The sequence below is a fragment of the Trichoderma reesei genome (assembly GCF_000167675.1).
Source record: "Trichoderma reesei QM6a unplaced genomic scaffold TRIREscaffold_1, whole genome shotgun sequence".
NCBI lineage: Eukaryota > Fungi > Ascomycota > Sordariomycetes > Hypocreales > Hypocreaceae > Trichoderma > Trichoderma reesei.
In genome coordinates, this window is record NW_006711148.1 from 1342468 (window position 1) to 1355182 (window position 12715).

General features: G+C 54.5%; 4 protein-coding genes across 4 annotated transcripts; 1 reads left to right on the top strand and 3 right to left on the bottom strand.

Annotated features, from left to right (window-relative positions):
- Positions 1-1012: 1012 nt before the first annotated feature.
- On the bottom strand, positions 1013-2861 carry TRIREDRAFT_73895 (uncharacterized protein; the record flags this gene model as incomplete). The annotated part of the gene is made up of 4 exons (XM_006961593.1): positions 2580-2861; positions 1848-2346; positions 1215-1786; positions 1013-1150 (listed from the first exon to the last, which is right to left on the bottom strand). The coding sequence occupies exons 2-4, from the start codon at positions 2245-2247 to the stop codon at positions 1013-1015; spliced, it is 1110 nt and encodes a 369-aa protein (XP_006961655.1). The 5' UTR covers positions 2248-2346; positions 2580-2861.
- A 1864-nt stretch (positions 2862-4725) lies between these two features.
- Positions 4726-6558, bottom strand: TRIREDRAFT_21226 (uncharacterized protein; the record flags this gene model as incomplete). The annotated part of the gene is made up of 1 exon (XM_006960921.1): positions 4726-6558. The coding sequence occupies one exon, from the start codon at positions 6556-6558 to the stop codon at positions 4726-4728; it is 1833 nt and encodes a 610-aa protein (XP_006960983.1).
- Positions 6559-7121: 563 nt separating this feature from the next.
- Positions 7122-9618, top strand: TRIREDRAFT_102723 (uncharacterized protein; the record flags this gene model as incomplete). The annotated part of the gene is made up of 7 exons (XM_006961179.1): positions 7122-7144; positions 7202-7319; positions 7390-7557; positions 7611-8158; positions 8215-8357; positions 8417-9220; positions 9287-9618. 7 exons carry the CDS (start codon positions 7122-7124, stop codon positions 9616-9618), a joined length of 2136 nt encoding a protein of 711 aa, XP_006961241.1.
- Positions 9619-9930: 312 nt separating this feature from the next.
- TRIREDRAFT_73897 (trypsin-like serine protease) lies at positions 9931-11039 on the bottom strand. Its single transcript, XM_006961594.1, has 3 exons — positions 10729-11039; positions 10454-10653; positions 9931-10375 (listed from the first exon to the last, which is right to left on the bottom strand). The coding sequence occupies exons 1-3, from the start codon at positions 10990-10992 to the stop codon at positions 10060-10062; spliced, it is 780 nt and encodes a 259-aa protein (XP_006961656.1). The 5' UTR covers positions 10993-11039; the 3' UTR covers positions 9931-10059.
- Positions 11040-12715: the final 1676 nt, after the last annotated feature.

Sequence of the window (12715 nt, forward strand, 5' to 3'; positions counted from 1 at the left end):
CCCAGATCCGTTTCATGCGCAGAGCATGCCTTTCGTGCATGCCGCGGGGTATTGCCGATTCCTGCTTGAAGAAAGAGAAAAGAGAGTCGTCATCCACGGTCAGGGAGAACGGTGACAAGGGTAGAGGGCACGGGTGGGAGATGATGTGGTTGAGAGAGTCGGTTGCACATATCGGTCGTCGCGCAGCGAGTGGTGAAGTAAGAGGATTGGTGTGGTTTTTGTTGCTTGCGTAAGAGTATTGTGGTTTCGGATTTGCGGAATAAGGATGGTACAAGGGATCGCGGAGCGAGAGTCGAGGAGAGAGTGAATGTGACAGTGGTGCCACCGAGAAGCGAAGTGGTGCTTTGGGAAGATAGTGCTCGCAAGGAGCACCGGCCAACCCACACAGCGCAACTTCGACGCGGGTGTATCGATGCCATCATCTCAGACGTGGGTTGAGAATATGCTGATGGATATTGAGCCTGCGCAGCCACAACCGTTCTGGGCGGTGGGGCGCAGGGAGAGAGGCGTGCGAGTCAAAAGGTCGAGGTAAGAAATATTCGATAAATCCTTGCGTGGTACTCGGAGACATTGAATGAGTCCTGCCCGCGGGGATAATGCTCAGCTGCTCTACACGGAGAGCAGTGGCCTCATCGACACGAGAGTCGGCCCACGCAGTAGAGATGAAATCGTTCTGATGGCGGGCCAGTGGAGATAGAAATGACACGTGAGAAAGCATAACTGGGGATAAAGAGGGAGAAAGTGAAAGAAGAGGGAAAGAGATGTAAAGAAGGAGGAAAGGCAAAAACAAACAAAACAGAACGGTGGCTGCGTTGAATGCTTTTTTTTTTGGCGATGAACCGCAATCATCAATAATCCTGTCCCTGTTCCAGCGGGGGAAAGAGGAGCCTTGCGGCAAACCAGATCTGGACGCCCTGAATCCGCCAAATCCAGCCCAAACACAGCTCATTCACAAGTGGTACGAGAAACATGAAGCAACAGCCAGCGTGCTCATTATTAGAAAGTCCTTGGTTTACTCCTGGTCTTGCATCTGACTGCGACGCATCTTCTCAGCCTCGAGGTTTTCATAGAGTAGGAACAGCGCGGACTCGTTGGCCTTGGCGGTGCCCATGATGGTGAACATGCGCTCGCCTGTCTCGTCGTGAGGAGCCTATCGTGTGTTAGTCGCGACTCTGGACATGGCAAGAGCTGTGGCCCGATTTGCTGATGCTTACCTTTGCAATAGAGATGCGAGCTCCGGAGGTCTTGCGGATGTCGCTAATCTTGCTGCCGCCACGGCCAATGATACATCCAACCATGTCGGCGGGGATGCTGATGTTCTGAGTCTGGATCTCCTCACCGTTCTCGTCGTGAGTGGGAGGGCCGCGGGTCGCAGCGTCGGAATCAGAGCGACGGCTGAATGGCCTCGAGCCGCCGTTGCTGAAGTCGGCTCCGTTGCCAGTGCGCATCACGCGAGGGCTTCCGTAGTCACGACCGCTGCCGTTACCGTAGCCGGAGCCGCCCAGGCTTCCAGAGCCGGACGACTGAGTTCGGACGACAGGGTTGTAAAGCACAGTGCCGGTGCCCCGCTGCCAATCATCGACAAGGCACTTGGAGATCTCCCAAATGGCTCGCTGGATACCCTCGGGGGTGCCCTGGACTTCGACGATGCGCTCGGTAGACTGGGGCAGCATATCCTTTTGCGCAACCATGCGGACGCCGGAAACGTCCTGGATATGCTTGATCTTGAGGCCTTGTCGGCCGATGATGGTGCCCATTTGGTTGTGGGAGATGAGAAGCTTGATGGCTATTGTTTTGGGGCTCAGCGTTAGCAAAGGTCCCAGCATAAGAGAGTAGAGAATACGTACGGTGAGTTCCGTTGTTCTGGACGACACCACCCATACCGACGACGGGTGCGCCCTCAAGGAGGGCTCGGGCAACAATGGCGTATGCGCGAGAAATGGCATCGCAGCCGCCGGTGATGGTGAGGACTCGGTCATGGACGCCCTGAACAACCTTGCTGACGCCAGCCTTTACGCCGGTCTCATCACGGAGATCAGCGACGTTCTTGCCGCCCTTTCCAATGATGACACCGGCTTCCTTGGAGGAAACAATGGCGCGCAAGGTCAGCTGAGCCTGGGCATATTCTTCGTCCGTCTTAGGGGCGAGCTCGCCGTCGGGGCCGAGTCGCTCGTCCATCTTCAACTGGTCCATGGAGTCGACGATGTCGCCGCCATTGGGCGAAAGGATATCCTGGGAAGCTGCCATGACTGCTGCGTGGGAGGTAAAGGCGAGGAAGGAACGGAAGAGATGGGTCGGGTGAGGTGGAGGTGTGGTATCAGAGCGTGTTGCCGAGATGAAAAATGTCTGGCAAATGATTCGTCAGTCTACTTTCGATTCAAATCAAGTCCACCTGAGCCTCGATAGAAGCCGCGCATGGAGACGCGCGCAGAGCAGGACCGTCTGTGACGCAACGTGCGTACAGGCCGTTGTTCGTCTGCTGGTGGCAACATGCGGAACTGCTGCGGCGGCAGATGATGCAAATGCAGCCGCGTCCCGTTGCTCAAGACGGAATACAAGAGCGGTAAAAAAGGACTTACCGGATGAACGTCAAGAAGCCGGAAGCTGTGCGAACGTCGGGAAGATGAGAGGGAGCGAGGCTGGCCGTGAGAACTTGGCAAAATGTCAAAGGCGTTGCCAGACTCTTTTTTTTGTGTGGTGCTGGCAGGGATTTGGCGGGGTCAAAGAGGCGAGTGGGTGGAAGCGGGCGATGAGAAACGCGACACGATGCCGGAGGGCAAGGAAGTGCGCAAGAGGAAGATGGGAAGATGGAGGTTGAAGGGGGAAAACCGTAGGTCGGCGAGGGTGCGAGGAAAGGGTCGGGGCGGGAAGAGGTGAGGAGTTGCGAGAGGGAGGAGAGAAGAGTGAGAGGAAGAAAAAGAGACGGACGGGGATTGAGACTGGAGGCAAAGGTGAAGGAGAGAGAGAGCGAGAGCTTCTTGGAGGGGGAGCCGAAGAAGAAAGTCAGGTGGGGAGGCAGAGCGGCAGCGGCAGCGGCAGAGGTCAAGCAGGGCAGCTGCTGCAGCGCTGCAGCAGAACAGCCAGAGCCACCCGCAGCGCCACTAGGGCAGTCCTGCTAGCGAGCCACAGGCGCTGTGCTGGCCGCTGGCGCCGCTGCAGCTGTCACTGCCGTAGCCGCTGGACCGCTGGACAGCCCGGCTTGGACCTGCTCGACCAAAAGCGGACAAGGCAAAAAAGAGCACGAGGCGAGAAGAGCCAGAGCCAGAGCCAGGCGACTCAGTGCGCCAGGAACGGTCATGCATGTCTCTCAAGTGTGGCTTGAGACTGGAAGCAGCCCCTTCCCAGGTGAAGATTCTGCGTCATCAGTACCTGGGAGGTATAGGCATACCCGGATATAGCCGTGAGGGCACCTGCGGGATACTTAGGTAGGTAGCGGCACATCTCTACGCCCATACTTGGAGATACTACATTGCTCCTGAACCTTCAAACCCTCCAGCCTCCTGCTCTGTCTTCAAGTTCAAACTTGTGTCGTTTGTTGCCAGGGGGGCCGCCATCTGTGGCGTACCTGGCAATACCTGGCCTGTATGTCCCTTCAGTTGGTGTTTGCCTTCCTGCGTGTAGCAGTACCTTACGTCAAGGGTCTGTTCCCGGAGAGTACAGGTACCTTATCGTTTGCCACACGAGCTCACTGTGCCAGTCAAATTGTGCGCCTGGTGTGCTTGCCTAAAGCGGCAATGAGGCAGAACGCCCCCCGGATTCCGCACATCTTCACCCTCTACGAATTATAACAAGTGTGCCTGGCAATGCTTTGGAACAGTTCCAGAATGTGATAAGCTCCGATTTTCCGTGAACTCATAACATCTACAGGCTGACAAACGCACTTTTTTATAGGTAGTGGTCAGCCGCGAATTATTCCCCTTTCGATGAAGGCAGTAGTCGTCTCTCTCTCTCAGCACTTTCAGCCTACAAGTATGGCAATGGAATAGCTCTTCGATGCTTTGATAGAGCATCCTCACTTCATTCAATCGGGATAAGCTTGCTGCGTGGTTCAAAGCTTAGACAACTACGTGCGCCCAAGCAAATCCCGATATCCAGACTTATTACCGACCACCTACATGCACGCTGCTGCTTTGGCTTCATGCACTGCAGCTTACTACAACCCAAGGAAACCCTTATTACTGATCTGGCGATGGCGCCCTCATCCCGTCAATCAGCGTCCCAAGCTTGCTGAGCTACTGCCGGCCTATGCGGACCTAGCGGTGACATATGTTGAAGTAGTAACTATTCTCAGCTGCAGAGCTTACACCTGATACACCAATCATCTTGGGGAGACTATTTGCAGTGCCGTGCCGCCAAATCCTCACTGCACACATGCTGCCTACATGTAGGTATACATGCACCTTATGGATTGCCAAACGCGGGGTGATACCGCGCTTTCTCTGCCCAATTCCGAATAGCCACTGCTGTAGTGCCTTGTTCATACATGTGCGTGGTTCCCCCTATCCATTCTCGACCTACCTTACGACGACACCAACCCGTTATAACCCGGGGCTGTCTCGAAACCAATGCTACTGCTGCTTCCACTTCTTCCTCGTATTCGTGGTCAGGTGCACCTCTTGATGGATCAATAGGCAGTCCTTACTAGGTGATCGATCTAAATTTCAGCTCTATATGGCTCTTTCTACAGATAAGAGGAGTAAAAAACTAAACAACTCGACTCGCCCATCAACGCTGACGCAATTTCTGCTCGTGCTGTGTCCAAAAGTTCTTGCAGGCTCTGTGGCCCCAGTGCTCAACCCACCACTCCCCAAAGCTGTCTTCAACGTCGTAATCGACCTTTGGCACCCTCTCTTCCCTCTTCAGCCCGCATATTACGCAGGGCTTGGGCGCCGTCGGCACCATCTTGGCCGTCGTGACCTGCATATTCTCGCTCAGCTCGGGGACTTTGAGGCCCAGCTTGCCCTCGGCGTTGGCAGCCGCAACAGCAGACCGCACGCGTCCAACGTATTCTCGCCATACAGCCACCACGTCTGCTGCCTCTCTGTCTTCCCGGGCCGATTGTGTCTTATCCACGCCCGCGAGCTTCATGCCCTTGCTGCCGGCAGCGGAGATGGACATGCTTTTCGCCAGGATCTTGTCACGATGCCACCTGTGTTTGCGGCCGGCAATCACTCGAGCGGCAGTGGTGGCGAGGAGGATATAGCCCTGGAGAAAGTGAATTGCTTTGGGATTGGACAAAACCTGCTGTTTGATGGAGGCACTATGGCCGGACATTGGCTTGAAGAAGGCATTCGCTGAGCTCAAGAGATCGGGGAAAACAGATAAGATGACGGATGGCGGAGGAACATTGGTCGGAGGAGGGTCGTCATCGTTTTCCTTCATGGCAGTGGATTGACCTTCATCGCCAGCGCCCCAATCCCAACCTTCAGAGTGATCAATGCTGGATCTTGCCTCCTTCTTGTTGGCGAGTGCACTAGGCGTATCGTCCCAAGCGTCCCAATCATCATCGAATGCCTTGGCCCCGGAAGGTGTTGCTCTATGTTTAGTCGTTGGCCATGCCGTAACTGGAGTTGCTGATTTTGGTGCATCACGCGCCTTCGTGGGAGATTTGGCGGATATTACACTCGTCTTGATCCCAAGGTCTGGAAAAGGGTTTCGCTCCTGGAAAGATGGCGACTTTGGCGGGTTCGGCAGTGTTGTCACCGCCGCCCCAAAGCTCAAGGCTCCCAGAGGCTGGGGAGGGCTTTGTCTGTGAGTGACTTGAGTGACTTTTGGGGCTGATGGCTTCTGCGGCGGATTGTCAAGGGAGAGCAGGTCCAGTAATTGAGCAGAATTGTTCGAAGGTGCGGGATTGGCAGTAGAGCTTTGCTTCGATGGCGGAGGTGCCGGTGCCACCGTTTCAAAGTCACCAAACTCATCGTCATCGTCATCAGCATCCGGTCCCTGGAGCTCGAAATCATCGGCATCGAACAGCACATTGGGATCCTTAGGTGCCAAGTTCATGGACAGCCTTGAATTGCCCTGTGCCGAACTCCATGAGAAGCCGGTGCCCTCGGGCTTGGGCTTTGGCTTTGCTTGGATGTCGACCAACGTATTGGTCATGATGTCGAGAGTAGGCGCTCGGAAGGGCCTGTTCACAACATCAGGCTGTTTAACTGGAGAGGCTAAACTGCCAAAAGGGTCGGAAGGTTTGTTGATGGTAGATGCCGCCGGCGTAGGCTCCGCCGTCTCGAAGTCTCCCCAGCCATCGTCATCGGCATCGTTGAATGCCTGCGATGCTGGCGCAGCTTGTGAGACCGCTGTGGACGCAGGCCAGCCAACAGCTGCGGTCGGCTGAGACTGGACGGGGGGCCATTTCTCAATTGGTGACGCTGCTGCTGTTGTGAAATCGTTGAAGCCAAAGCTGAAGGGATCCTTTGCCGCAGGCTTATTCCACGTTTGCTGGCCAGTTGCGGCCGGTGGAATCGGTGACTGGTGTCTTTGCTGCTGCTGCTGCTGCTGCTGCTGCGGAGGTGGCGGGTTGCTGTTGGCAAATTCGGCAAACAGATCAGCCGACATGCTGACGGATATCAAGATGCATACTCCTTCAACTGTGACGGACGAGAAAAAGACGAGCAGCTGCCTCGTGGTCACGCTGCACAGGCGAGACGCGGTTCTATCATATGCGAGCAGTTCAAGTTGTCGTAAGGTTAGGGAGCATCATCGAGGGAGTGTCCTGTACCTTTTTGGGTTAAGCGGAACACGCGATGCTTGGGCTCATGTACTGGGACCTTGGCACGAAGCGTCTAAACCTGCCGGTTCAGAGCCTTGCTGGTGCCTTCTAAGGCGCGGCATCGGGAGGCCGGGACCCGCCCACAGCGATCCGAGGCAGCTGAGCGTGCGTGTACCTGTACCTGTACTGCGTCCGCGCCGGCAAATGCGGGGCGATGGCGATTGACTTCCGCAGCCTCGATTCAACCCAACCTTGACTGTTCTCACCCCCTCTAGAGTGAGGTCGCGACCTGTGTAATATTCAAGAACCGGCCAAATTCGATGCAACTATAGACTCAAAGCAGAGCCGGAAAGGAGTGTGCCCTCTCGATGAGTTTGGCCGCCCAGCCTTGCCCGCCAGGACTATCAGCATGAGGTCGCTCACAGAGACACAGTAAGTTTAGATATCCCACAATTTGAGTCAATGGCCGCCGACTGACTGCTCCTGCAGAGCGAGATGGCAGGCAACACAGGCGCACTGCGCAAGCCTTGATGACTTACGGAATGCCGTCCGCCATAACGGGCCCTCGAGTCCTTGTTTATCGGGCTGCCGCTCCGTCTGCTGGAAGGTGAGTGGGCTTACACGTGCCGTCTTTGTCTGGAGATGGTGGTCTGACGTTGACGCTGATGCCATCATAGGTCTTTCTTTTATCCAAAGACGGTGAAGATACCAGGTCAGGTTGGCCTCAGACTCTCCGCGACAAGAGAGAGCTATACAACGAACGCCGTGACCACTTTCTCAAGTTTATAAACCACCCTGAGGCTCTTACCGAACTCGCCATTGACCCTTTGGCCGATGACCCTAAAGTAAGTGGCTTCCTTCTACTCATTTGGGCTTCATGGATTTTAATCGCTCCAAGTCTCCTTGGAATACTGTTCGCGAAGATGAGGTCATCAGAGCAGAGATCCTGCAAGACGTGCAAAGGCTTCCGGATGAAGCAAACTACCATGAAGACTACATGCAGCGCATGATCCTGGACATCCTTTTTATCTACTGCAAGGTGAATCCCAGCAGGGGAGGCTATCGACAGGGCATGCATGAGGTCCTGGCTCCGATATTACACGTTGTCGAGCAAGATTCCCTAGATCGCACGTCAGTACCCGCCAGCGATGCCGAGGATAGCGTTGACGAGCTGATGCTCGAGGCCATTGACCGGTCATTCATCGAACATGACGCCTTTGTCTTGTTCTCTCAGTTGATGGAGCACGCTCAGTCGTTCTACGAGGTCAAAGATGTGCCAGACCCTAATCCGCCCACTGACGGTTCTTCCCAAGCTCGATTTCCAGAGCAAAGCTCCGCCATTGTCGAGCGAAGCAGATTCATCCATGAAGTCTGCTTACAAAAGGTTGATCCCGAACTCGCCGCGCATCTCACAAGTATAGAGATACTTCCTCAGATCTTCCTAATGTGCGCGACGACCCATTTCCGGACCCTTCATAGACTGATGCTGACCTGATTGATAGCCGCTGGATTCGGCTTTTGTTCAGCCGAGAGTTCCCATTCAACCAGTTTCTTGTGCTTTGGGACACAATTCTGGCCGTTGATCCTTCGTTAGACCTGATAGACCTCATTTGCTGCGCCATGCTACTGCGAATTCGTTGGCAATGTGAGTTTCTTCTTCGGCTCTGGAGATGTTGTCCTGACTAATCTGACCGTCCATATCAGTGCTAGAGTCCGACTATTCTGTCTGTTTGCAACTTCTCCTGAAATATCCACCCCCGGACCAGTTGCATGGGCCTCAGACATTCGTCGACGATGCGCTCTATTTACGTGATCATATGAATGCAGCCGGGGGTGCCGCCTTGATCAAGAAATACTCAGGAAAGGTGCCCAAAACGCCAAAAAGCCCCGAGCTTGCTGAACGCATCGGCTCGCCCTCTTCCGGATTGGAGTCTCTTCGCAGAAAGGGCTTTGGCTTGAGATCACCAATTCGTTCGCCATCCAAATTTCTTCAGCAACAGGGTGGAGTGGAAAACATGATCCAAGGCGTGCTAGAGAGAGGTGAAAAGCTGGGTATTAACCAAGCATTGCGAGATGCTGTGGGAGAGATCAAGAGGAACATGCAGGGTCTAAACGAAGGTCTCTCTACGCCCCCTTCGAGAGCCGCCATGGCCGATGATGGCGCAGCCAAGGCGCTGGCTGTTATGCAGAGGCGGAACGAGCAACTGGCAAGCCTCCTCGAAGAGACTGTCCTCAGCCTCAGGGCGCTGTCTCTGTCAAATCTCGAGGACAAAGCTAGGAGTCTTGACGTGATTGAGGTGGCAGCAGCCAAGGTCCAGTTTGTGCAGATCTATCTTCAAGATTCCACCATGGACATTCCGACGATAAACTCCCCCACGGCTGAAGAGACGCCAGCTGCGGCTGCGAAAAGAGAAGGAAAAGAGGTCAAGGGGGCCCCGGCAGCTGGAAAGGAGAATCAGCCTCTGTCACCTGTCTCTTTCAGCACAAATCCGTCCGCCCCAGGTCCAGGTACAACGAGCCCAGCTCAGTTGAAGAAGCCCGCGGAAATCAAAGACCCGCTGTCCGACTCAGTAGAAGTCACAAGCAAGGATCTGAAGCAAGAGGGCGTGTTGAGTGAGGTCAGCCTCAATGCTCGACCGGCCGCCCCCATACCTGCCAGATCGACTATAGCACAGTCTTCATTTTCCTGGATGCTGGAACCTGATGAATCGGGCCCCCCACAGACGCCTCCGGCAGGCAAATCACCTGCCTCTCAACAGAAGAGGCGTGGGAACAATGCGAGCCGTGAGAAGAACGCGTTCCTGTTCGGAGAGGTGCCGGCAGAGGTGGGCGAGAGAGATCCTCTTGGATCTGGCGATATCTTTGGGTTGGAGCCTATTGAGAGCACACAGCGATCGAAGGAGTAACGATGGAATGGTAACTATACATTTTGCGAATTATCCATGTTTTAATATACGAAATGACACACAAAAGAACTACCAGACCTGTCGATATTCACGATAAGTCCCATTTCCGTTGCTTCCGCCACAGTGAGGCTCGGAATCCTGCGGTTGCCTTTCCATTCAATGGCGCTGCTTATTGTTGGGCACAGTATACCATTTTCCAAAGAAACTAGCACACTACGGTTTATCGAAGGCTTCAGTGAGGTAACTTGGTTTTCTTTTCTTTGATTTAGTCCTAGATACCTGAACTAATAAGGTCAAGTTCATGTGCAGCGAAGCCCGATTTTGCCCACAGCCTCAGCTACATAACCAATCAACAAAAGAGCCAACAGGACCCTGCCACTTAGAAGATGCTTTCTTTTCCATTTTTTTTTTACTGCTTTGGTTGCCAACACAGGGAATCGCTTATGCGAGGTTCTGGTTGATGTAGTTGACAAAGTTGCCGATTCTGGTGTAGACACCAGGGAAACCGGCCTCAGCACAGCCGATACCCCAAGAAACGACACCCTGGAGGACACCGTTGGCGTCAACGATGGGGCCGCCAGAGTCGCCAGAGCAAGAGTCCTTGCCGCCCTGGGTGAGGCCGGCGCAGAACATGTTGTTGGTGACACTGAGCCCCTGGCTGCGGTAGTCGGCCTGGCAGGTGGAGCGGGCGACGACGGGGACGGAGACCTTGTTCAGGCGGGAGGGGATGGAGTTGGAGTTCTCGCTGGTGGTGCCCCTGTTTTTTTGGAAGAATGGTTAGCAAACTCGGATTTGACGCCAGCATGTCCCGGCTATCAATGATGATGATGCTTACCAGCCAGCGGTGGTGACGGTCGAGCCGGCCACGGGGTCGGAGCCCTGGGCGGGAAGAGTGGCGTAGCCAATGGTGGAGCTCTCGCGGATAGGGCTGGACAGGTGCCAGACGGCAACGTCAAAGTCGGTGGTGCGGTCGTTGTAGGACGGGTTCACGATGATCTGGGAGACGCCGACCAGGGTACCGCCAGAGTTCCAGGTCTATCAGAGAGGAGGTGCTTTGGTTAGCCATCGCAGGTTCATGTCTTTTCGAGGACTCGAAACAAGCAAACTTACAAGAGTACCGGCGCGGACGCGGATCTGCGAGGCAGGGTAGACAACGGAGCAGTGAGCGGCGGTAACGACGGTGTTGGCGTTGACCAAGACACCACCGCAGAAGTGGCCGCCCTGGTTGGGGTTCTGCAGACTGACAATGTAGGGGAACTCGCCGAGCGAGGCGGCGGTTCCTCCCACGATGTCAGCGCCACGGGGCTGGATGGCGGCTCCCAAGGCGAGAGCGGGCAGCATGAGAGCTGAGACGACTTGGGAAGCGGGAGCCATTGCGATGGAGGAAAAGCTGCGAGGGATGATTCTTCTAAGTGGCAGAGAAGAGTTGACTGGTGAGCTGTGGTGAGATCTCCAGACGAGTTGAAGACGGGGGATCACATCCCATATTTATATACAGACTCCAACACGTCGATCCCCTCCCAAGGCAGAAAACGTCGTATAATAGACAATGACACCACAACAAGGCAACAATCGATCTGCGAGTTCAACCGTTGTCGTATCTAGTCCGCCCACAGCCCCGATGCTACGACACCATAAAACGGGATCTCCCCGAATTCGCAGACCGAGGCTCACAGAGTGACAACACCCCCATGCCGCATGAACACAAACAAAGAAGCCCGATCGAATCTCCTTCCTAAAGGATAGCCTGCAGCAACGCTCACACAAAGTTCCCCGGGGGAAAACTTGCTAGGGCATCTTGCAAAAGATCCAAGCTGAGAGAGTGTGTGTGGGATTGAACTCGAAAGAAAGGTCAATGCCAGAAAGAGAAGGCGAGAACCTTGACGGTGCAAATCACACGACCCAAATCCATCTGCTATCTCTGAGTGGCTGGGACAAGAGAGAGAGAGACGCGGGCACGTTAATTTTGAGGACCAGGGGGGGATGGATGGATGGATGGATGGATGGATGGATGCGCATGCAATGCAGCCAGATAACCGGATCGACAAGCAAGTTGCAGGGGAAGACGGGATAAACATAAAAGAGTAGTAATAATGAATAAGTGGAAATGATAATGATAATAAAAGTCAAGTAAGGTAGGCAGGCATGTTACTCCGTAGCAGTAGCAGTGTATGTAGTGAAACGAAGCATTCGGTGATAAGCAACGAAAGGAGAAAAAAAAGAGAGGGAAGCACGGGGGATTGAATGGAAGGGCCTCGAGCAGGACGAGGCTAGAGGAGGCCTGAGCAACCGGTGGCGATGCAACACGACGCCAGCATCATCGAGCCATCATCATCATCATCGAATCTCTTTCACGTTCTTCTTCTTCTTCATCAACAAACAGCAACAGCAAAGAGAAAGAAAAAAGACCAGCCCCCCCCCCCCCCCCCCCCCAATCTGGAACCTATCACGAACCGTTGCAGCGCCAAGAAGCAGGCCAGGGACGATCGGCCGGCTCCGGCAGTTTCGAGGGCCAAACAGCCTGCCGTATCCGTCAATTACTTCCGATCTCTTTTGTCTGGATCGTCAAGGGGGAGGGGAGGAGAGATGGATGGAAGAGATTGATTGATGGATGGCGTTTATCGCAGGCTTGAGCGGGTTTGGTGCGACCTTCTGGATTGAGGCGCCAAGGCCCGGTCTGCCGGTCTAAGCTTGATAAAAAGCATCAAAGAAGCAAATCAGGTTGCCTGGGGAAGAGAGAGAGAGAGAGAGAGTCATTGGGCAGGGGCATGAAGAGGTAAGGTATGGTATGGTAAGGTAGTACAGGGGCCTTTTTTTTTTCCTAGGTATGTATGGGGTACTTTTGTTCTCTTTGATGCAGGTTCGGGAGCGATAACGACAAGATACAGGAAAGCATGGGGGTTGGTTATTGTGTGTGTTTTGGGTACATGGACGGGCATGGAGAAGAAGGCGAAGTTGAGCATGGAAGGGCGCCGGCATGATTCACTCACGGCGGGCGCGGGGTAAATGTGCCCGATCGATTTGCGTGAGGGGACGCGTATCGACAGCAAGGACATGGTCATGGTCATGGTCATGGTTGAGGTCATGGTTGAAGACG